Below are 25577 nucleotides of genomic sequence, written 5' to 3'. Positions count from 1 at the left end.
GGTAAGCTTATTGAACCTCTACATCCGACTCCTGATTTATAGTTCTTGATCCACTCTTTTTTTTTAATCCTTTGAACTCGTCCTTTCGTCCTTTTCTTTTCTTCAATCTCCTCTGACTTCCCAATTTTCTCTTTTTTTTTTTAGACTCTGTTCTATACTATACAACTCGTTCTAATTTATAAGCTTAATTATAAGATGAACCGACTTAAATTTATGTATATCAACTAAATCAATCATTTCCTAGAAAAAAACGTGGCTTATAAAGAGACCACTTCAACTGACTAAAACATTAGTCATACAAAAGTTTTTAAATATAATCCGAAAGTGGAACCACTTATTATATATAATTTAATATTTTATCTATTTCATACGTATGCACACATATTACATTATAATATGCATTTTAATATAATCATGTGTCATATGTACATATTGGTACGTTATTTTTCATGCACACACGTACACTAAAATTAACTATTTAATAGTACTTAATATATATAGATATAGTAATATTTATTATGCAAATAATAATATAAATATGCAATTACAAAATATGTCAATATACAAAATGATGCATGTTTCGGGATAAGGATGTCACATTTCTTCCCCTTTTTAAGAATTTTGTCCTCAAAATTCATCTCTCTCTATGTTAACTCAGTTACTGAAATTGCTAACCAGTACACAGTTGTGGATAATTCTTCTCATCTTTTCTTCACAATTGTTTCATCTGGCGGTCCACTATATTGACAGGTTCTTCTATATAACTCAAATTTTCATAAATCAGTGTATCAGGATCTTTTAGAACATGTGTAGGATCAGATCGATAAAGTAGAATCCTACTGACGTAGAAAATATTATGAATTTGTGCCAACTCTGGAGATAATGTTAACCTATACGCCAATGGTCCAACTCTTTCAACAATATCTCACGGTTCAATATAATGAGGACTAAACTTACCTTTTTGCTCGAATCGCATGACTCCTTTGTGAGGTGAAACTCACAAAAAGACCACATCAAGACTGAGATAGTAAATCGCGGATCTCTGTCATTATATAAGATACTCGAATACCATATAAGTGTTCTTGCGGAGATAACCAAAATAGGTGACATATTCAACCGATGCTTCCACTCATTAAAACTCTTTTGATATGCTTCACTCCATATAAAAGAAGAATTTTGTCGTACTAACGTCATTACCAATTGAATAATAATCGAGAAATATTTCCAGTTGAAATCCAGTTCAATCTTTTGTAGATCCACTTCTATTCCATGACCTGACACCACGTGTCCCAACAATACCTTATGTTCTAAAAACTCACATTTACTCAACCTTGCAATAATCTGTTTATCTCGCAGAACTTGTAATACTGACTGCAAGTGATTAACATGTCCATCTGTACTTCATGAATATAATAGTAAGTCAATAGAAATAATCACTAACGGATCCAGGAATAGTTGAGAGAATCTGTTCATCAATGCCATAAATAATTGTAGGTGCAATAGTTTATTCGAAAGGCATAACCAAAACTCATAATGGTCGTACTAAGTTCAAAATAGTGTCTCTGCAATATTCTCTTTAGCTATCTTCAACTGATGACATCTTGATCGAAAATCAGTACTCGAAAACAGTTGCATACCTTGAAATTGATCAAATAAGTCTTCTATTGTCGGTAATAGATATTTATTCTTCATTGTCATTCGATTCGACTTCCAATAGTATATAAAATGTCGTAGAGTATCATCTTTCTTCTTCAAAAATAATATTGGTGCTCTTCAAGGTAAAACAATAGGTCATACATATCTCTGACAACTCTTGTAACTGTTTCTTCAACTCTTGAAACTCTAATGAAGACGGTTGATAAATATAAATAAAAATAAATGCAGTGCTCAATAGAGAAATATGTCTCCCGATAAGGTGAAAATCCAGATAAATCTGCACTCCCAATAAATCAAAACGCCGATCTAGATAATATAAGAAAACCTGGAGCAATATATTGATTACCGTAAATTATCACTTGATCATGTCTCGATGATTATATTACCATATCTTTTACTTGACAAGCTACCTTGATTCGATGAAGTGAAAACTAATATATACCCATAATAATATCAAAACTTGTGTATGAAGAAAAGAATCAATATCCGTTGGCAGCTCAATTGAATTAACTCGCACCACGCAGTATAGATAAACCGTGTATACTGAAATAATGTCAGCTCATAATCAACAAATATAGTTCCTTGATTAAAGACAAAACCTTCTCTGCTTCTTATCACAATACACTTCTTTGCATATATTTAGCATTGAATTCTCTAGAAAAATCGTCTGAACTGAATACCAGAATACCAGAGGTTGTATCATAGCTTGTGGTACTGTTCCCCACCAAGAGTAAGTATAGCTTCAAAGAAGAGATACCGTATAATCAAAACCTTCTTCTGACATATAACTCATCTGATTGCACACCGGTTCTATCACTTTTAACTATATCCCAGCCTCAGATTAGTCCCATAAAATCAAAAACTTCTACTCGAGCTCTTTAAATTTTCTACCTCTTTACCTCATCACTGGTCCATGCACTCTTTGTTCTAAAAGCCTGGGTATTTAGTAGAAATCCCCATATGATGCAACATGTACATGAGATGTTTCCACAATTAATAGATGATGCAGGGCGGCTGACCCTTCTCTCCTCGGTGACACATGTTCATGATAATACAAATGCAAATGAAACTTATAATCAAAATGTGTCATATGATATACATGAATGCTATGTCCCAGCGGGATTCTATCCCCGCTCTGATACCACCTAAACTGTCACACCTCAACCCTTATGACGTATGCACTTACTATAAATAAATTCAAATTTTCAAAAGCACACATATTATATAATTTCAAAAACCAACATTTATCAAGTACATATTTCAAAACATTCTAATAGTAGTGGGACCCTCTCACCACTCTATATATTATACATTTATCTACATGCAAAAATGATGAGGGAGAGAAGTTGCCAAAATGCGTCAGCCGCCGACCCTGATAACATGTGCAATTCCTACGACTCATCTCAACCAAATACTTCACTCATATCTTATTCCTGAAAAATATTAGTGGTTTATATGAGCCACAACTCAGTGCATATAAATCTTACCTTTAATTCCACATACAAATATCAAATACATTCATTTACCAACATATATCACCGGAATCATAAACAATTTAACATTCATATGCATATGTCTCTCCATTCTTTTTATTATTCTGTGACACATCAAGCCTGGTATCTGCCCGGGATTTCCATTGTATACGACCCGTAGGTCCCTTATATTTATTTGACCTTTCCACGAAGGTCCCTCTTTGATTTGACCTTTCCACGAAGGCCCCTCTTTGCATATTTTGACCTTTCCACGAAGGCCCCTCTTTGATTTGACCTTTCCACGAAGGTCCCTCTTTGCTCTTTGTATTGACCCGTAGGTCTATTATCATTGTATATGACCCTTAGGTCTTTTGCCATTATATATCAGATCCAGAGCAAGACTGTCACATATCCTCTTTAATCCCATGATTCAAATGATTCCAATATGATACATCAAACATATCCATTGCACCAATTACATAACCATATATTCCATCAATTAATTCCAATACTATAGATGAACATATTCATTGCACAAATCACATATCCATATCACATTTCACCATCAATATCAAATAACACATAACCATTTAGTCTCATATCATATAATTCAAATATTCACTTCCATTTAACACATAGCAATCAATCACATAAAATATGTAAAATTAAAAGTGTGATTTATACACACCTGGATACGATAGGTAAGCTTATTGAACCTCTACATCCGACTCCTGATTTATAGTTCTTGATCCACTCTTTTTTTTTAATCCTTTGAACTCGTCCTTTCGTCCTTTTCTTTTCTTCAATCTCCTCTGACTTCCCAATTTTCTCTTTTTTTTTTTTTTAGACTCTGTTCTATACTATACAACTCGTTCTAATTTATAAGCTTAATTATAAGATGAACCGACTTAAATCTATGTATATCAACTAAATCAATCATTTCCTAGACAAAAACGTGGCTTGTAAAGAGACCACTTCAACTAACTAAAACATTAGTCATACAAAAGTTTTTAAATATAATCCGAAAGTGGAACCACTTATTATATATAATTTAATATTTTATCTATTTCATATGTATGCACACATATTACATTATAATATGCATTTTAATATAATCATGTGTCATATGTACATATTGGTACGTTATTTTCCATGCACACACGTACACTAAAATTAACTATTTAATAGTACTTAATATATATAGATATAGTAATATTTATTATGCAAATAATAATATAAATATGCAATTACAAAATATGTCAATATACAAAATGATGCATGTTTCGGGATAAGGATGTCACAAAACAAACACATATTAAACTCCAATTTATCTTTTAGCAAAATTGGTAACCATCAGCAAATTAATGTCGAGAAACGACAACATCCATGCTTCTAATTCATACAACTTTTCTTTTAAAACAAACTATTAGTCACAAGATACGACTTATTTTCCAAGTGACAATCCTAAGTTTATTGCACAATAGATAAGATTAATGATGGTGTTATTCATTGGGCATTTTACCTCACGATTATGGTCAGCGCCACCATGAAGTTGGCTTTGACGAAGCACAAGAGCTATTGTTTGAGGAGTCTATTGTTCTTGTTAGGGCGATGTCAAAGCCGTGGTAATTGAAATTTTCAGGTCGTTGTCCAAGCTCCCTGTCACGATCACGTGCATAATTAGCTTGAATCTCCTAGGAATTTGATGCTCAGGAGTGTGAACTTTCACTGAACAACTTGCATGGTAGTAGCTGGCTCTCATGCTTATATCCACTTACATGCTCTTCACCTTGGCCCTCATCAACATCCGGATTGAGATCAATGGTGTTGTCTGAAAGCACAATAGTTTCTATATCGTTCTCTCACATTGAATTCACCACCAAACAATATCTGGCTAGAACTCTAGTTCTCCATTGTTTGTATATGCTCTAACAAATGCATTTTTCTAGTCACAAGAAAGTCCATAATTTTATTATTACATAAAGCATATCATCAGTACATCATAACAAAAAATTCAAATCAAAATAACCTTAAGGATGGTCGTCCAAGTTTTTTCAAATGCAAAAATCTTGTTCGACAAGGGCTCGAATCGTGTATTCGGATGCTCGACCAATGATTTGAAGGTTTGGTAGCGGCGCTCCAGGAATTGCAACTGGTAATAGATGTCGTCCATATTAACACGAGTATTTGTCTCTTCCTCGATTGTGGCTTCAGCCTCATACAAGCATTTCGGCGGGATAACCGTACTCTCGAACTTATGCAATTGCTTCTATCTCATGATACTACAACGAATCAGATTGTCTAGCTCATCCGTCCACATCCCGTGATAAAGATATTCTTGGGATTTGGGTTTCGAAGCTATTTTTTATTTACGGTGTGAAGCAATGATACTCATATTTATAAAGCTACACAAGTGAGTAGAAAATAATATTAAATCTAGATATAATTGCATTCTTTAAATGTTACGTTTTTTGGTCTTCAAGCAAGCATGTGATGAGGTAACAACACATAAGCTCTTCGTTGAATAAAGTTGCTACATGGCTTCAACACTCATCCTAGGTTCACAGCTCAAAATATGTTATTGGAATAAGGCTGCCCCTCCAATCCTAGACACATATGATACTCACACGCATCCACATGTCAGCTGTCATTTGATCCTGTGTGTTATTCCAATCAATTGTAGGATCAATAAATTCTACATATTCAGTATCATCTTGCTCATCAAAAATTTAATTGTCAATCATATCATTGTCAATCAAATCATTGTCAACTAACTGTTCAATTGGATCAACTGACATCTCTCTCCTTATGTAATTATGTAATAAAAAACAAGTCATTATCAACATAGTTTATGTTTCGATTGGATAGTAAGATGCACTACGTAGAATACCCAAACACATCTTAATAACAACGAAAGTCAATCCAATTATGTTCCTTGCACTTGTATGTCGTGTATTATACATTTCACTAGGATTCTTAGGCCTCTCAGTGTCCGGACCCTATTCCTATAGATGATATCGAACTCCTTTGTAGGGTGTCAAAAAACCTTAACTATTTGCATATTCGTTGTCACACAAATAATAATTACCTACAAGTGCATAATCCATTGATGTTATGATTTACGCTGGAATTTATAGATAAACACTCTACAATAGACTATTAGCCTAGACGACAGGCACATGGATTACCTTTGGGGGCTTTGATACCAAATGGATGAGAAACTGCATCTCGTTGGATACGTGCATCATCCATGGACCCCTCCCAACCCTGTAAAATATACAAAATGCATGTCTCTTGTGCACACAACCAAGGTATTTGTTGCCATTTGTCATTTCCTAGTTCAATAACTTGGCTTGTCAGCCAATGAAACTCGTACATTAACATATGTCCCATCTAACGCACCTAAGCAACCCTACAAGTCAACACATATATAATTATCAATGAACACTAGACAACAAGCGTCTACCAAAAATCTATAGTGTCCGATTCATATAAGTAAATCTTAGACATTTTATCTTAAACCACTTCCACATAGGGTCAACATTATTGTTAGCTACCGGAGTTGGTTTAGATATAAACATTGTATGCACCAGTATGATGGCTTGGAAGACAACATGAACATAGTACGCATGAAATTGTCTAACCGGATCGACAAAAATCAAAACTAACCACCCGGTTCTTTTAACAAATGATAGCCCTTTGTTCCTCCACTTTAACAAATGATCCATCTACCAACCCAACTCCTTCTCTAAGAAGAATAAATAGTCTCCCAAAACAATTTCGATCTATGAGTAAATTATTTATGCAGTCCATGTGTAACACCTATCAATCTAGTAAGATGACTGTCTGGGTAGTATGCAGGCCAAACGGCGATAACCATTATTAAGTTTCAAGAAATCACGGATAATCATCATGGTCAATGTGTGATGCTTTTGTAGTATGTCTTCAATAAGCAAGAATATTTCCTCGTTAGACAATGAACATTCACTCATAATTATATTTGATGAGATTCCGTGAACAAAATTACTATCAACTGTTACAATGCTATAACCATTGAAGTTAAAACTAAATCCCAATTACAAAGTTTTAAATTTGCATGAATTACATGTTGGCTCTAATTATGAATATGTACTCCCTCCGTCACGGCTAAGATTACACATTTCATAGCCGGCACGAGATTTTATGAGTTATTGGTTAATGTATTTAATTTGAGAGAGAATAAGTTGGTGCAAGTATTAAAATAGAGAGAGAGAAAGAAGAATAAATATTTAAATAGGAGTGAGAAAAAGTGGTTGAGTGTATTAATTGGAGAGAAAAAGTTACCAAAAAAAGGAAATGTGTCATCTTAGTTGGGACAAACTAAAAAGGAAAATGTGTCATCTTAGTTAGGACAAACTAAAAAGGAAAATGTGTTATCTTAAGTGGGATGGGGGCAGTATTAGGGTATCTCCACCGGCGCCCCTCGCGGTCGCCCGTCGGCGACGTCTGACCGGACGTCCGCCGTAGGGAGCGGGACGGGCGTGGGCGCCCGTCCCGAGTGCCCCTGCGATGGGCTCGCCCCTCGCGTCGACGTCCGACCAGACGTCCGCCACTGTGGCGAAGGTCGAACGTCCGAAATTTTTAATTTTTTTTATTTTTTATTTAAAAAAAACTCTATAAATAGGGCTCCCCCAACTTCATTTCATTCACACCACTTGTGTTGACAAGTTTCTCTCTCTAACCTCTTTTTTCAATTATCTATAATAGCGAGTAGTCGTGCGGGTGGTAGTGGCGGAGGCGCTAGTGATAGTGATGGTTATAGTGATTGATGAATTGGATCTCGCTGTGCAAGAGGCGATTGATCGACGGCTCCGGCAGAGGCAGCAGCAGCAGCGGCGGCAGGCGGCGGCGGCCGTGCCTCTGTCGATCCATCGCCGACGGCATGTACCCCGGGACCACATTGCTGCACATATTCGGTTGTATGAGGACTACTTTGCTCCGCAGCCGCGTTTTGGGGATGCCTTATTCCGCCGACGTTTTAGGATAAATCGTCCTCTGTTTATGCATATCGTTGGTGCATTAGAGAGAAGGTACGAGTTTTTCAGGATCAGGGAGGATGCGGCTGGCAAACCCGGACACACGCCAATATGGAAGTGTACGGCCGCAATCAGGCAACTGGCGTACGGAGGCCCGGCCGACATGTTCGACGAGTACCTCCACATTGGGGAGTCTTCAGCCGTCGAGTGTCTGTTGGAGTTTTGCGCGGGCGTTAGAGCGATATTCGGGGAGAGGTATCTTTGGCGTTCGAGCCCCGAAGACTGTCAGCGGCTGATTAATATGCATGGGTCGGTGCACGGGTTCCCTGGGATGTTGGGCAGCATCGATTGTATGCATTGGGAGTGGAGGAACTGCCCTGCCGCCTGGAAGGGGATACACACTTCCGGCTTCAAAGTCAAGCATCCCACGATGATCCTTGAAGCTGTAGCTGACTACCGGCTGTGGATATGGCATGCTTATTTTGGAGTGGCCGGGTCGAACAACGACATCAACGTCCTCCAGTCGTCGCCCCTGTTCAACGATCAGTGCAATGGCGTTGGTCCCGCCATCAGTTTCGTCGCCAACGGCAACCAGCACAACATGAGATACTATTGGCGGATGGGATATACCCAAACTGGCCCGTCTTTGTGAAGACGATCAAGCATGCGATCGGGCCAAAGAAGTCCTACTTTGCGACCCGGCAGGAGGCAGCGCGCAAGGATGTTGAGCGCGCATTTGGTGCGCTCCAGAGTCGATGGGCGATGGTGAGGGGTCCGGCACGGTAGTGGTATATTCCCAACATCGGCGACATCATGTACGCGTGTATCATTTTGCACAACATGATTGTCGAAAGTGAAGTGGACGAACTGACTCAGTGGACCAGCGAAGATGACACGGGTGCCGGTCCAAGCCACGGCGTGGCCACCGCGAATGTGAACATGGGGGTACCTCATGGAGAGGTTGAGCGGTTGCGCGCATTTGCCGACATGCGGCAAAGAAATGCCCATATTCGACTTCAGGAGGATATCATGGAAGAGGTTTGGACGCGGAGGGGTGGACACTGATGTGGTTGTTTTTTTTTTCTATCTACTATGTAATTTTGTTTTTCAAATGATGTATGTTTTTTTTTAATGAAATATTCGTATTTTCCGTTCGTATTTGTGTCGAATTTAATTCCGTGAATTTTAATTTTAATTGGGAATTAATTTAATTGTGGGAAGGACTAGTGGGAAGGGCTAGTGCAGTGGGAAGGGCTAGTAATGTGGCAGTGGAATGAGAAGGGCTAGTGCTGACGTGGCATGCAATTTTTGTGGGAAGGGCTAGTGGAGGGGCGCCATCAAATACACCCTTAATCAAGCAAAGTATGTCCAAAGCCTAGAAAAACTAAAACTCAAAGTAAATTCTTGATTTAATGATCACATATAAATAAATACAGTCTCCAAACTAAAAATATACAAAATTAAGAACAACAAACAAATTGCTACATAAACACCCATCATCCACATAACAAAAAAAATTAAAAATTGCCTGCTAATTATATGATGTATGCCTGCAAATCATGATAAAATATAAACCAACACAACACTTAAAAATGTCTGCCAATTAATTAAATTACCCAAACCCAATTCATGCAATTAATTAAATTACCCAAATCCAATTCATGCTTAAAAAATGCATGCCAATTAAAAAACCCAACCATAAAGAAGAAGAAAAACTAAAACAAACAGTCGGGTCATTATATCATAAATGCCTGCTAGTTCATGCTAAAAAATCTAAACTTGAATCTTTTTTCGTAGACATGAAACAGGTTCAACTAGGATCGTAGAGTACAAACACCAATACATACTGCATAAGAAACGAGCCTAAAAAACACACAAATATAGAGACTTCTCACACGACATCAGACTCGAATGAAAGGGTCATGACCCTATTTAAGAGTGATTAACCGATTAAGCAGTTATTAATTGATAACCGAATAGAATAAAGTCGAGCATCGATTAATCAATATCTGCAATTCTTAATTTCAATTTAGTTAGAAAAGATGTGTGATGTTAAGCTATGAGTGGTAGTTTCAGCTATAATGCCTCAAACTATAACTTGATCACCACCAAAAATGCATTGTTCCCTATTGAATTTTTGTATTTTAGTTCTATTTTCTGATATAAGCTCTACAGCTTCAAGGATCAGTATTCAAATGACATGTTTGTAAATTTGGTATCCAATTAGATCTAAATTCAAATCTTATTCTATACATAAAGTTCATGACTCCCCAATACCATTACACAAACTTGCAAGCTTGTACATAGAATTCGTAATAAAAGAAAATATAGATTGATAATTTCAGTAAACAAGACAAAGAGAGAAGTTCATTTGAGTAGTGTTGGTGATTTGGACTCGGTTTGGAAATAGGCGAGTGCAGTATCAGCATCACAGTTGCTCCGAGTGAAGCACCTGAAAAACTCTCCATAAGTGAACCCTCTATAGACTGCACGGAAATCTCCGGCTGGCTCAATGACGATCTCATTCGACGGAATCAGAAACGTCCCTATCGTCGTCCTCGCCTCTTCTCGATGCGTCATCACTCTATGAATTGGGCTCCAAAATTTCCCATTGCTCATCACCTTAATTTAACAACTAGTTAATAGCCATTTAAATCACGAAATATGCTCAAATTCTGGTCAAAATTTGTAAAAGTAAGATTAAATTATAAGTTTTCAATTTTTTCAATTATGTTGATGTCATCTGATTACGATGGTCAAACAACAACGTTTCATGAAAATAAGAAAAGAAAAAAAAATACTTATTTTAATGAAATGACGTGCAAAAAGGAATTAAAATCTAATTTTGAAACCTTGAGTTGGAGGCCAGGGATGACGAGGAATGCGGTGGGGTCGGAGGGGACGTCCATCCACTGGTGGTGGCGGAAGACTTGGAGGCCCGGGACGGCGCACTGCTGCAGGATGGTGATGAGGTTGGGATCAGTGTGTTGCGGCATCCCGAGCGTGAGGCTCGGATCAGGGCATGGAATGTGATGATTCACTGACAACAGCTGTGTTTTGGTCATCTCCCCCTCCAAGTAATCAGGTTTCAGCCCAAGCCCTTCACACATGGCTTCTAGAATCCTCACCATCAACTTCCTCGTCTCAACTGCATATGCCCCAACAACTTGTCTGCAATTTATAATGTTAGTAACGAATCACTCATCCCCTATATAAAGGGGAGACTTATCAACTTTAATATAAAGGAGTCAGAATCACCACCATGGTTATCAAGAAATATAGTATGATGTGATATGTGGGATGTAAACAGTTGCTACCTATTTGCTAATTGCTAACTATGTATACAGCCTATGTTTTCTCAACATTAAGGCACTTGTATGTCAACTGTTGACAGTAACAGTTGACATACAAATGCCTTAGACTTAATGTTGACATCTATAACATAGACTGTTGACATAGCTACCAATTTAAGATAGTTAGCAACCTAACAGGACCCTATGATACGACGTGATACCTATAAGTGGGAGGGTGGTGGGGCCAGAGGTGGATGTGATCATGGAGAGGGTGGCAATGGTGAGTGAGATTGTCTCTCCAGTAATGGACATCCTCGGAGTCGTAGTTCAAGGTGCTGGAGTATATTCGGCATTTCTTGGTGAGGTCGGTCGAGTACAAGCTCGCCTTGTGCTCGACTGGCCCTGAGAAGAATCCCTTCATCACGGCCATCGTGTCCTCCATTAGGCTTGCCGGGATCCCATGGTTGATGACCTGGAAGATTCCAAAGCGTTGGCATGCATCGATGATCTGGCGAATGATGTGTTGTGGATTGGGGTGTTGAAGATCGATGAGAGGGATGTCGTTCATGACTGGGAAAGGGTGGGAGCCAGGCCTTTGGTCGGCTGGGAATATGTATTTTTCAGGTGTTTTTTCCACAGGGTTAAGCCAGTTTGACATAAGAGAATCCATATCTTTTTTCTTTTGAATAAATGATTGGGATAGTATTAGTATGTGTAGTTGTTGAGGTGTGTTGATGTCAATGACAGATTTATATAGCAATTCTCGATTTGTCTCATTTGGAGCTACGGTTTAAAAGCACGAGTTTAATAAATGATTATCAAGAATAACGATTTATACCATGGGACCATGATATTGAGGGTTAATGAGAATATAGATAGAGTTTATACGCTCTTACTTTATAGTGTCACAGCTCATATTATTAAAAAATTTCTTTGATAGAATTAGATTAAAAAGAACAAAATAAAAGGCAAACATTTTGTTTTTAATAGAGATGAAGAAGAATTAGATTAATAAAAGGCAAACTAAAGTATTAAATGAAAAAACGGTTAATTTTTTAAGCTTATCAAAATTTCTAGGGTAAGAAATTCTGATAGAAAATTTACATTTTTTTTATTAGGTGAGTATTACATTATATTTGTTTTTAAAATTTTAAAAGTCAAATCTTATTGTAATATTAATAAATAAATTTTAATACTCGCATTTTCCGTGAAGGTAAGGACTTTGGAGACTACGCATGTATTAATATAAAATTAATAAAGAATGAGAGACAAAAAACTTGTTTAAAATGAAATTAGACTAATTTTATAAGACGGAATAAGTAAATAAGAATAGACGGTAAGAATATCTACACAAAATACTACCAATTTCATAATTATAAAAATAAAAAAATTATACTCTCTCTATTCATTAAAAATACTCTCTTTTTTGTCTTGGATATCTACAAAAATAATCTTATTCTAAAAATGAAAATTTTCTCTCTTATACTTTATCCATACTTTCTCATTCTCTTTTATTTTACCGGTTTTTAAGTAAAATTCGGATTGTCCATCCATGAACCTTTTTTTCTTGGACAATGCAAATTAAATGTTATATGGAATAACAATTATTCTCAAATGAGATTATCATTACTGTGATGTCGCCGACTATATATCATAAAATAGTTCATTGGTCTACATCTATCGAAAACTCTCGACACTTAAATTAAAATAACATAGTACTATTAAATATCGTCTTTCAATTCAAAATTAGATGTCCTATACGATTGAGGAATTTTTTAGATAAACCCTAAACATTAATTACTCGTAACTTTTTAATTAATTAAATTAGTCTGTATCGTAGACAATAGCCATTCAATAATTAAACTCATACGATCGTCACACCATTGGTCAATTTGTAAGAAATTGCAACAGAACAAATAATTGGTCCCCAACTGAATAATGCAATGAGACACAAAAACTGAATCATTAAATTTTGTTGTGTTAATCAAGTGGTATTTTTACTTGATTTATTTGCACGATCAACTTTATGGACCATTGTACTAATCCATTTAACATAGAGATCTCGATGTAAGAAGTCCTAATCCATTGACTAATGCATTAATGAAATCATGAAAGAGGTACAATTATTCAGCTTTTTTTTTATTAAATAACAATAATAATATCAAAATAATTATTAATAATAACACGTCCACATCAATTTCTTCAATATGGCTATGGATTTAATTATAAGGAATATCACATCATTATTCGTAAATGGTTCCATAATGAATAAACAAAACATCGACAACGAAATAATTATTTTAAATATTTGCTCCAATCAATATATGCATAATGCAATCAACCCGTAATCTAGTCTTATGGCCCTCTCCAGTTGGATTTATGTAGATGCATCTTCCTTAACAAAATTAATATTGGTGTACTGGATTTTCTATATTATGAAATATTCTACTTTAATGGTCCCCGATATATTTTTAGAGATAATATAATATGGGCGTTGAACTTCTCAATAAAATAGCTTATGATGTGACTTGTGAGTGAAAAGTACTACTACTAGTATTCAGTGATTAAGTAGTAGTACTAGCAGAGTATGAATATATTGGACAAATGTTCTGATGAATTAAAATTGAATTAGGAGCATAGTGGGGTCAACAAGGATTGAAATGTGTGTCATTTCATTAATATTGGTAAACTCTCTTCATAATCATGAAAATGAAAATAATTACATTCTCTATTTCTCTTTTGGAGCCGTACATATGGTTAACAATTTTGGTGTATATCTTTATATCTTCACTATAATTTATTGCCCCGATTATTGATTTTTTTAATGAAAATAACATAACTATACATAATCATAACTAAATACCCAAACTACTATCTACCACACAACTAGCAATAATATCCCTAAATTCAATTTCAACTTCAGAAAGATTACACGGCTAGTCAAAAATCAACTGAAACTTTGGGATATTTATACTTGTAATGGAAAATTATCAATACAAAAATTGATCTCAATACAAAATCCAGACCAAATCATGACACCATCAGATTTGACAATCTAATGGTCAATAATTAAATAAAAATACGAAGGGTCATTATAAAGCTAGGGAGTATTATAACATACAAGTTTGAGTTCACGTTAAGATCATTTCATGTCATCCTTCTTATAATAACCTAAAAATAAGCTAACAATGACCTACAAATGCCCTCTATATGCATTCTACTTGTAATTCCATATAAAATATTTTTAAAATATTGATGATTTAGATATTTAGTTAGGAATATTTCCATTAAATTGAAATTTTCCCTTTGACATGCCTAATAAAATTGAGACTGGATAAAGAAGCAGGAAATGTACGTTTGAATTAAACATCAATCTTCATTTGATATTCTAGTATGGAAGCTATAGGTACAGATATCTGCAGCCATGACATGAAAGAATACTTAAAAAGACTATCAACACAGCATAAGTGAGATTCATTATAACAGATCTCTGCTCAAATGGTTGAATTCGTGCAATTCTAATGACGCGAGGTGTTGCAAATACGAACCTATTGCTTATTCTTCGACTTCTTCACTGGAGGCTTTGCAGATGCCACATCATCATCATCATCCGAAGAGATTTCTTCCAGCTCATCAGGAACATCGTTTGGAATATTATTCTTCGTGATGAAGTCCTTGAGGATGCTCATGCTCTGCTCCTTCACTGAAACTAATTGCTCGGAAATAAGACCATTGCTTGCCAGAGCTGAATGCATCTCTGAGCCAAGGTGAAGGCTGACTTTAACACGTGCTGTGGAAGGGTCTACGTTCAGAAGCTGAGGCTCCATCGCCCAACTCCTGCAGCAAACAAAGCCTTGCTCAGTTTACATATACAGTGCCATGCTTCGAAATCTCACTCCTTCATTCAGTAAACCTCGTGACTGGAAATGTTTTCACCAAGACGCGATCAAAAAATAAGGTTCAAGACTCACAATTCATTGACGACAAAGACCTAATCACACTCTTCTACTAATGCTACCATGATCGCCGGGATATTGCTCATTACAAGTATGAACAAAATAAGGATAATTAAAGGCTGTGAATTATTCGAGGCCATCAAAACCACCTATGATGATTCAGCACATATCAGTAGATGTAAGGAACAACTTACGCCTCAGATTCTGTGTATCAAATTAAACTCTTAGACGAATCTTAATTGCTCAATTTGGTGATTAATGTATAGTGAAGAAACAACATTCAACCAACGAGTTGCACATTAGACTCATTGTCTCTAACTTAAGAGAGAGGCTACTTCTTCATACAAGTAACAATTTCCATGAGTCTCAGTTTTAATCAGAAAATGCAAACAAGAGCAACAACAGCATCTGACAATTGCTGAAATTAACAAAGGTGCAGAAGTATACACAGTAAATTGATAACAGCGACAACAAAAATACTGATAACAGGTAAAAAGAACAAAAAGGAACAATATTACACTAAAGTTCATTGAAGCAGTCACAAAATCAGTTCTTAATTAGTTTTATATTTTTGAAAATTAGCATTCGTGGTGTATTATGTTTGATTTTCCACTTTCCAGAAACGTTCGCAGCCGATTTCAATTGCAAGAGAAAAATCGATAAATTAGCATCGAATGAAACTGCTTTTGTAGTTTATGAAATTAGAGATACTCGCAAACAAACACAAAGCAAAACCAAAACGTTATTCGAAGCTACAGAATGAATACTTACAAGCTCTGAATGTGGCGGCGAGATCGAAGGATGAAGTGGCGGTTGCGGCGGCGTCCAAAAACTTTGGTGTATTGGAATGGATTCAATAGGGTTACATTAATTCAAGTATTTTTTATTTTTATGTTGGAGTTGAGTTGAGTTGTTAATTCGTTGATTACGTTGTTTGTAAGTTGTATGCATATAAATTGTTTGATTATGATTCCTTTAAATATTGAGTGAACTACAAAATTAGCTCCTATATATAGTTAATCGACCATCGGAGGTACTCATATTTCAAAAATTGCGCTAGTCGCCGCTACAGCCTACATATGAGTATAATATCATTTGAAGTCTATTTTCACTATTTACGGTCTTTCATGTCCTTCTAATCCTCAATTTATTTCAAAAATGTCATTCCAAGGGCATTTATATCTTTCCATTATTTCACATATTCCTAGTATAAATTAGTTTTAAAAGAGTGGGGAAAATATTCCTTAAGAAAAATAATTGGAGAATAAAATATATTTAATTATTATTAAAATATTAGATGATAATATGTGTATTATAATTTCTAGTATTTATAATTTATTGGTATTATGTTTATATAAAAATTAATATTTTAATAATTTATTTTACAATATTCTTAAAATTCAAATTTATTTATATTAATGAAATGTAATGATGAAATATTGGAAAGACCAAAATGTCCTAAGTGGCATTCTTGAAAAAAAAAAAAGAGGGTGAGAAGGGCATGGAAGATCGTAAATAATGAAAAAGGACTTCAAATGATATTACACCATACGTAGAGACATCTAGTGTATTTTCTGAAACATGGATACCTCAAGCGTTCTATTAGTCATACATAGAGACTAATTTTGTTGTTCACTCTTAAATATTTGAGAGGTGCATATTGGAGTGATTTAAATATAATATGTACAATTTTAAAATTTTAGGGACCAATATCCCTTCTTTAAAAGAAAAAAAGAACCACGATAGTTTCCAACAATTTTCATCTATGAATTCATCATTTCATTGATTATATATATACAAAATGTACCTAAAGACACTAAGCTGCTGAGAATCCACCTATAACAAAAGTTGAACCAACATCACAAGATGAATGTATGATGCGCAAGTCTATGATTCAGAAATACAAGGACGAGTTGTCATTTGCAACGGTGAAGGTTTAGGCTCATGGCCTTGTGCAACACAAGATCATGAACGTCAATCTCCACAATTGCATATGTCAATCTACTCTTGTACCTATAAATCACAATCTTCATTGTATATTTCTCTTCTAACATTATTTGTTCAATTCTCCTTTCTATTTGTGGTGGATCCTCACTCAGATGAAAGTCATTGGTCACTAGGAGACGTTGAGCGACTAGGATTTACCTAACCATGTTAGGAGCGCAACTGTACGATGTGGGAGTGTGTGACTTTTAGACACGAAAGGGCTAACACATGCATCGATAGTGGTTGAGGCTCATGGATGTCTCCACTAATTCATGTGTCAAACTCATCTTCATATCTACAAATTATAGACTTTTGCATTATATACCAAAATTAGACTCAGCCTAATTTCTTTGAACCAAAATTGTGGACTCGGTCTAATTTCTTTGCACCAGAACCGAGATATGAAATTCAAAAGTGGTAGATTTTGTTGTATTGTAAATTTTGTCGTAGGAACCATTAGGAAGCTAAAGCTCCACTATGCTACACTTCCCAGTTTCCACAAGATAAATACATGCTAAACAATTTGGAATGCTCAAATGTCCCTACACAGGTTGGATCAATCACAACACATTCTACAACAAACTGTGTAAAGAGAGAGCAATCCAAATCGCAATGAAGATTCAAATAACCATATCTCAATTGGATAAATCTTAACAAAGTAGAAAAGCAGAAAATTTGCAAATTAGTCTATGGACAGTTATGCAGACATGAAAACAAAGGCCAAACAAATTCATCAGTTAAACATTGAGGTGTGATAAATGTAACGACCACACGAGTTTTTCTTAGAGCCAAGTGTGGGGCGATAGTTTACAACAGGCGAGAGACTTTCAACCAATTCCTCTTCCTCTGTTTAAACAAGTACTGAAAATAATTCCCGGCAATAAAGATGTCCATCATCTCTTACCCATTTCCCCGGCAGATCAGTGATCCTCAATCTTCTTCAGACCTTTCATATCAGTTGTTTCAACCCTGCATAATCCAAGCAGAAATGAACTTTATGGCAAATCATTCAAGTGGCATGTAAAATACACACATTTAAGCTATCTTGGATTATTTAGACGTTTACATTAGTCGTAGTTGGTAGATACCGAATCTATTTAGAAGGCTTAACACATAATGCAGATAAGCAGGCAAAATAACTTATTTTCTTCTTTGAATTCTTTAAATTGACAAAACTTCGAATAATCTAAAGTTAGGCCCCACGAGCTAGCTCGTTTGAGCTCGAGTCAAACATGTTTGCGAGCCCACACGCTGAACGAAGTAAATCTTGAGCTCGGCTCTAAATTTTTATCCAGCTCAGTTTCAGGCCCAATTTTGGCTTGTTTGCAAAACATAAATTTTAAACAAGCTTTTTTCGACCTGAGCTTAGAGTAGCTCGCAAGAACCATTACATCCCTACAAATCCCTGGAGTCAGTAGCATTTCCCTAATACTACGTCACACCCAAGAATAATAGATAGTACTCCCTTGGAAGGAATGGTTGGACAATGAACAAAATTAACTAAGCATAAATATTTCAATTGAAGTTCAGATCTTTTCAGTGAGAAGAATTCCATTTTGAGAAATGTAATTTACAGAGTTAAAACAAATTTTTATTTTGAATAAAGAACCATCTTTGATACCTTCCACAGAGCATTTTATAAGACATGGAAAATTTAAAATGTACAATTACCAAAAACATATAAACATTATTAGTCAAAGATCGTGTGTTTTGTGACTGTACCAAACCAGATATTAAGGTACCATAGGTATATTATACACCCCAATCACCTACATCAAACAAGGGTGACATAGAGTTGCCTATTTATGATTGGTAGTATTAAAAAACCTTGGCAGCTGAATCATCTACTTTGATTCTGCAACAGTGAATTGATAGATTTTCAAAGGAGAAGTGCAATGAAAACTTACGTTGTTCCAAATAGAGCAATCTTTTGAACTTTCGAAATTTCAGAACCAGATTGATTATCCTCGATGAAGATTGTCAAGCTGATTAAGAACAATTAGTGAGAACAATCACAAAAAATTGGCAGTGCAATGTCATTGAGAGTAGAGCCATAGAGATGAAAATGCACCTGCGGACATTCTGAAACTTGACGTACTTCAGTATAACTGGTTTTCCCTACATAGGTTTTAGCACATCCAGCATTATATTTCAAACAAATTGCAAACACAAGGAAGTAAACAAAGCTTATTTTAAGCAAACAAGATGGAAATCAGAAGTACTGAAGTTTACCTTTAGGTTATCCTCGGATAAAACAATGGTATCACTTGGGGGGAAATCAGTGACATTACTGTGGAATTATAATAATCAGGAATAGTTGAAAAATAGAGAGGGAGAAACTCATCTACATAAATGATTAATCCTCATAAATACCTAAATCCCATGTGCTCCCTATTAGCAAAAAGTTTCACCAATTTTGGACCTGAAATTTCCAAAATAGCATTAATAAGAGTAAATATTCCACCAATGGATCTTATCTACTAGGGGTAAGCGAGAGGGACCGGGGGGTGGTGGATAAAATTATTAAAAAACAAAAACGACTCTTAGAGTGTGTTTGCTTTGAGGTATAAGGAAAATAAGGGATAAGTTTTTATCTTAGTTAAATTCTCTTTTCTTTTCCATCTTTATAGTTCATATATAATTAAAGATTACAACCTTCCTCATTGATTCTTTTCACTCCAACTAGAGATAATATTATTAATTAAAGAAGTGATAGATTTAAAAGGAGAGAATTTTCTTATTCTAATTTTCTTTATACCTAAAAGCAAATGCACCCTTATAACATTACTAATGCCAACCGTTCAATATATTCAGCAATATTAAAGTGGGACCTACTTTCAGGGGAATGAAAAGGATAAAAATAACAATCAGGCAGAATATCATTGCAAGAGATTCCATGAAGGTCACTGAAGATGTGAACTCCATACATTTAAGGACATGACTTTTTTTACTGCATCAATATAAAATGAGATCTTAAGAGCTAGTTACCTTCCTCCTCTGGCCCTTTAATTACAACGGAATGAATTTTAACAACTTGATTAAAGGGAATGTAAATTAAGAGCTGCTCGTCTGCATCACTTTCCAAGTTCAAACCTTCGTCTTCCCTGTACCCCTGATACAGTTTGAAACAACATCAGCATATATTTGGCTCTGCAATGCCCCAACACAGTCTCTTAGAGACAAACTAGGAAACCATGTAACTGCCTTGTGCTTTAATTCGTAACAAATGAACGGAAAATCTAAGGAAAATAGAAAAAATGATGAGATCTGGTACAATGCGACAAGAAAAAGAGTTGTTGGATTCAAAAGAGATGGAGGGTGAGATTCACGGAAACAGTTAAACTTATGAAAAAACCATGAGATAGTGAGGAAATTGAAGGAGTACAAGAATCGAATGTTAAAGAAGATGCCACTAGGGAAAAATAGAAGTACATCAGACAAAGTCAACAAAAACGATAAGTAGATCGAGCGACCACAAGAAGTGTTTGAGGAATATCCGAGTCTACAAATCTCGAACAAAATGCAAAGTATGAAAGCCAAATCTAATGTAAGCCAATGTCGAAATAATTGATGAAGACATGTTTAGCTCCGGCTTACCGATAGTAGCACTCATGGGATCTGGTCAACAAAGGTGTAACTATGAAGTCAGTCGGGCAGGAAGGATCGAGCAGCTGAATGAACAAATTGAGACTCTTGAGATGGAGAAAGGACACTCGAATGACGAATCGCCTAATATATGTTAGGCGGAGAACTCAATAATGCAAGATTTCACAAGCTAAAAGAGCAACTAAATATAAGAACAAGAAAGTCAACGTCGAGGAGAAGTATTGAGAAATATTTTCTGCCGACTTAAGGATTGTCTAGGGGAAATGAGAATTTTGCTTCATTAAGGTTCTGAGATTTGCAACCTGCAATACTAAATCGAATGAAACATTTGGAAGCCTATCAAGTATAAATACTTCGAGAAAGCCTTTGACCAGCTGCATTATGAAACTTAGCACTATTCCGATTACTAATAAGCTAACACCGGCTACCAACTCGATTATTTTAGGTTGAAGTAAGGCTTATATTAGAGAAGTAAGTAGCAGCTCTAAGTGAGAATTATATCCTCAAGTATTGTATAGCTTTGTAAGGATATAAATACATACTGAGATTTAAAGTTCTAACGTGTTGTGTACAAATTATCAAAAAATATCTATTTTAGTCTACGGAAACATCGAACTCCATCAAAATAGTGAGAATCCAACTAAAACTTGTTTAATTCTAAGGAAAAGTCATAAATGCTCAAATCCATTAACTTGAGAAAACAGTAAAGAATCATAAGACAACCGCAATCCCTGATAAACAATTTACCTGTTTGAGAGCGTTGGGAAGGGAGTGGCTGCTATTTTGATTCAAACATTCAACACCAGACCAGTCGATAAACTCCAGTAAATCGACCTGATTATTAATCAAAGGTTTGATCAAAGATTATTAAACAAACAGCATGAATAAAACTGAGAGAATCGCGTAAGCAAGTGATAAAATTACTTGATTTCGTTGAAGAGAGGAGGCTGCTTCGGCGGACATGGCTGCTGCTGATGCTCAAAAATTGGGATGGAATGAAAAGAAAGGGAGATTCCCTCTTAAAAACCTATCGATCCTTCAAAGCTCAACCCCATTAAAAAAACGCTATGTAATAAAAATATAGATTTCAGTGTAGTCCGCAACTCGTGGGTTGGTCCGAATAGCCGCCAAATATATAGGGTTAGGGTTGAAAATTTCTAGCCCGATAAAACAAAAACCCCATTAGTCCGCAATCCGATAGAGCCAGACTCAAAAACCTGATAAAATATCTATTATTCTATTATTTTACATCTAATTTGACATTTCATTGATTAATTTTATAATATAGACAACTAAAAAAATAACTTTCAATTTTATATTAAATATACAAGTTATATATTGAATTTTAGTTAATATAATAACTGATAAATAAATTAAAAACTTCAAATCACTAAAAAAATATTTAAATTTCTAAAACATGCATTAAAATTTCACGAAATATCTAAAATATTAGTATTTGATTATGTTTATAATTGAGTTTAAGCATATATCTTAAATTTATCATAATTAAATATTTTACATTTTCTAAATATAACTAATTTTCATCATTATTTATTGGATTGAACGCATGTTAATCTTATTGGTAGCAACCCGATTAACCCGCTGGACTAGCCCGAAACCCGAGCTTTAGGGTTAGGGTTGAACTTTTATATCCCGAAAGAAATCACAATCCGATAGTTCGCATCTGATTGATCCGTAACCGTGTAGGGTTGGTCCGAAACCCGATGAACCGACCCAATTGACATCCACGTGAAGCGCGTTTACTTAGAGAAGTAAATTATTTAGGCATGCTTATAAGTCGCAGCAATTCTCTAGTCACACTTTGCTAACAAATTTAAAATCTTGATGTCTATTAAAATGATTATTATCATAAATGTTGTATTTATGGGATTAATACAGAACAATTATTGATCAAGAAAAAAGTTATATTATGGCGGCCTAAAAATCAAGAGTCGAAAATAGTTTAGATCACAAAAGTTTGAAATCACAAGTACAAATTTTATGCATCGGGTCGGGCTAGGCCGAGGCCATTAACTTTCTAATCAGTCTGTCCATGAATAAATGTCTCATATTTGACCATCACAGATTTTAAGAAATTATTGGATTTTATATAGTACATTGAGTAAAAAAAGTTAGTGGAATATGAGACCTACTTTTATATATTAATTTTATAATAAAATGTGAGTGTAATGAGTTAATAGAATGTAGGATCCACTAACCAAATATAAAAGTGAAATGAGACATTTATTGAGGAACAGACGAAAAAAAAGAAAAAATGAGATATTTTATGGACGAAGTATCTTTTTGGACGGCTTGTCGAAAGCTTGATCTACTTGTTGGGCCAGACTTCTTTGGCATGGAGCCAAACACATTAACACACAAGAGTTTTGCATGGTTTGGTTTTCTCTCCTCGATTGACTTGGATTATAGTATAAAAGTTAATGTCTTACTCCCTTCGTCCCCGATTAGAAGTCACAGTTTGACCGGGCACGAGTTTTAAGAAATGTAAAGAAAAGTTGGTTGAAAAAGTTAGTGGAATGTGAGACCCCTTTTTTTATATAGGTTTTATAATAAATGTGAGTGAATTGAGTTAATGGAATGTGGGACTTACTTACTATTTATGGTAAAAATGAAGTGTGACTCTTAATTGGGGACGGACTGAAATGGAAAAGTGTGACTCTTAATCGGAGACGGAGGGAGTAATATTCTATTTTGTGGATAGTGCAGTTCGAAAATCATGGGGCACACCTAAAATATACGTTAAATATAAGGAATTAGGATTGTAATTTTTTCTAACTCAATAAAATATCAATCTAATTAGCTCGCAACTCGAGTAAAGACAATGGAACTTTATGGGTTAGTCTTAGGTTGAACTATTGTATATTTATTCCCCATTTGATTATTTGAGTAGATATTTAATTTTGATAAATGAATCGTACAAATAGAAGACAAAATTAAGTCTTCAATACTATTTGTATATGTATAAGTAAATATATGCTTAAATTTAATTAATATAGTTATAGATAAATGAATTGAAAATTTCAAGTTCATGAAAAAAAAATGTTCATGATGTTGAAACTTGCTTTAAAAATTTTCAAAATATGGTTGTGTTTCATTTTAATTTTTAGATAGTAAATTAGAGTTCTTAATACATTAATACCGATCATAACATATTATTAGGTGTGACATCATTTAACTACTCAAGATTTATCAAACATCATTATCAATTTTTGTTTTTATTTTAGAGTGAACTACGTAAATAGTATACTTATCTTTCACTTTCGCACAAAAATGATACATGTTCTTTATTTTATAGTATCGTTTTTGGTACATCATAACAAAAATAACCCTAGATACCAAACATATGATTTTTGAGTCATAGAAGTATTTTTGGAAATTTCAATTAAATAATATACCAAGCATGTGATTTTTTTCCTTTTTTCTTTCCTTTTTCTTGTTAGTTTCTATTTTTTTTCTTCTTTCCTTTTTCTTTCTACTCATAATATAAATTAAGGATAACATACCTAATTAAATCAATTATTTAAACTAATTAAATCAATTGAATATTAATAATTTAATTTTTTTTATATCATTTTAACTAAAACAACTAATTAAAAATACTCAATATTTTATATCGTTATAAATATAATTCATAGTTTTAAATTTTATAAGACTATATTGATTAGTTATTAATAAGATAAAATAATAATAATTATTATTATATAATTTATATTTTAAATAAGTATATCATAATTATTTATTAATTATGAGTTATTAATATTATAATAATATAATAATAATTAAATATAATTAAAACTCTAACTATAATTAAGTATGAGTCATAATTTGAATATATTAAAAAATAAATTAAATATATATTTTAACAAATCACAATAATAATATTAATATTAATGAATGATAATAGTATTGAAGAAAAAGATAGAGAAGATATACTAAATATATCAGTTTAGATCCTCTTTTCGTGTATGCCCAAAAATGTCCTCCATGGAAAAAATGTGAAAATGTGATTTTTAGAGGGTATTTTGCGATGAAAATTAGCATCAGGTACTAAAAATGTGAATTCTAGATACCAAAAGAACGTTACAAAATAAAGATCGGGTACCATTTTTTTGCGAAAGTGAAAGATCAGGTACTATTTATTTAGTTCACTCTTTATTTTATGATATTGATATTTAATAATTATGTTCAAGTTTAAGTTTAAATAGTTACATATTAAAAAAAAATCCTTCAAATTAAATATTCAACATTGTATAAATACCAGAAATTTTCTCATTACGCACTTAAAAAATTATGTATCCATCTTTAGATAGTTTTCTATGATATCTGTGAGGTGCGCTTAATATTCATATGAGAAAGGTAGCACCATAATCGTTATTTTTAGTATTAAAGTATGTATTATGAATAAGGAATACGGAAGTAGGAAAATGATCAATACAAAAATTGATCTCAATATAAAATCTAGATCAAATCCTGACCATAAAATTAACAATTTAATGGTCAATAATTAAAGAAAAACACGGAGGGTTATTATAAAACAGTTTTAGGTCATATTATAAACTTTGGGGTTGAGGT

General features: G+C 34.4%; 3 protein-coding genes across 3 annotated transcripts; all 3 read right to left on the bottom strand.

The window, feature by feature from the left end:
* Positions 1–10344: 10344 nt before the first annotated feature.
* Positions 10345–12163, bottom strand: LOC125219727 (hyoscyamine 6-beta-hydroxylase-like). Its single transcript, XM_048121780.2, has 3 exons — positions 11658–12163; positions 10996–11314; positions 10345–10765 (listed from the first exon to the last, which is right to left on the bottom strand). Exons 1-3 carry the CDS (start codon positions 12104–12106, stop codon positions 10511–10513), a joined length of 1023 nt encoding a protein of 340 aa, XP_047977737.1. The 5' UTR covers positions 12107–12163; the 3' UTR covers positions 10345–10510.
* A 2612-nt stretch (positions 12164–14775) lies between these two features.
* Positions 14776–16320, bottom strand: LOC148931513 (uncharacterized). Its single transcript, XM_089064381.1, has 2 exons — positions 16164–16320; positions 14776–15273 (listed from the first exon to the last, which is right to left on the bottom strand). Exon 2 carries the CDS (start codon positions 15261–15263, stop codon positions 14985–14987), a length of 279 nt encoding a protein of 92 aa, XP_088920507.1. The 5' UTR covers positions 15264–15273; positions 16164–16320; the 3' UTR covers positions 14776–14984.
* Positions 16321–17983: 1663 nt separating this feature from the next.
* LOC125211577 (PITH domain-containing protein At3g04780) lies at positions 17984–22043 on the bottom strand. Its single transcript, XM_048111440.2, has 8 exons — positions 21909–22043; positions 21732–21818; positions 20367–20490; positions 19752–19800; positions 19611–19668; positions 19450–19496; positions 19286–19363; positions 17984–18347 (listed from the first exon to the last, which is right to left on the bottom strand). The coding sequence occupies exons 1-8, from the start codon at positions 21945–21947 to the stop codon at positions 18299–18301; spliced, it is 531 nt and encodes a 176-aa protein (XP_047967397.1). The 5' UTR covers positions 21948–22043; the 3' UTR covers positions 17984–18298.
* Positions 22044–25577: the final 3534 nt, after the last annotated feature.

Source organism: Salvia hispanica, chromosome 2 (genome assembly GCF_029641045.1).
Source record: "Salvia hispanica isolate PSC_SH4W2 chromosome 2, Shi_PSC_v1, whole genome shotgun sequence".
Taxonomy (NCBI): Eukaryota; Viridiplantae; Streptophyta; class Magnoliopsida; order Lamiales; family Lamiaceae; genus Salvia; species Salvia hispanica.
The sequence above is the reverse complement of the archived record's forward strand: the minus strand, read 5'-3'. Positions and strand labels throughout refer to the sequence as shown.

Coding starts and splice junctions, on each gene's coding strand:
- LOC125219727 (XM_048121780.2), bottom strand. CDS start 12,106: ATGGATTCTCTTATGTCAAACTGGCTTAACCCTGTGGAAAAAACACCT. Junction 11,315..11,657: donor CACCACCCTCCCACTTATAG/GTATCACGTCGT, acceptor TATAAATTGCAG/ACAAGTTGTTGGGGCATATG. Junction 10,766..10,995: donor TCCCTGGCCTCCAACTCAAG/GTTTCAAAATTA, acceptor TGTTAAATTAAG/GTGATGAGCAATGGGAAATT.
- LOC148931513 (XM_089064381.1), bottom strand. CDS start 15,263: ATGGAGCCTCAGCTTCTGAACGTAGACCCTTCCACAGCACGTGTTAAA.
- LOC125211577 (XM_048111440.2), bottom strand. CDS start 21,947: ATGTCCGCCGAAGCAGCCTCCTCTCTTCAACGAAATCAA. Junction 19,669..19,751: donor AGGGAGCACATGGGATTTAG/GTATTTATGAGG, acceptor ATAATTCCACAG/TAATGTCACTGATTTCCCCC. Junction 19,497..19,610: donor TATCCGAGGATAACCTAAAG/GTAAACTTCAGT, acceptor AAACCTATGTAG/GGAAAACCAGTTATACTGAA.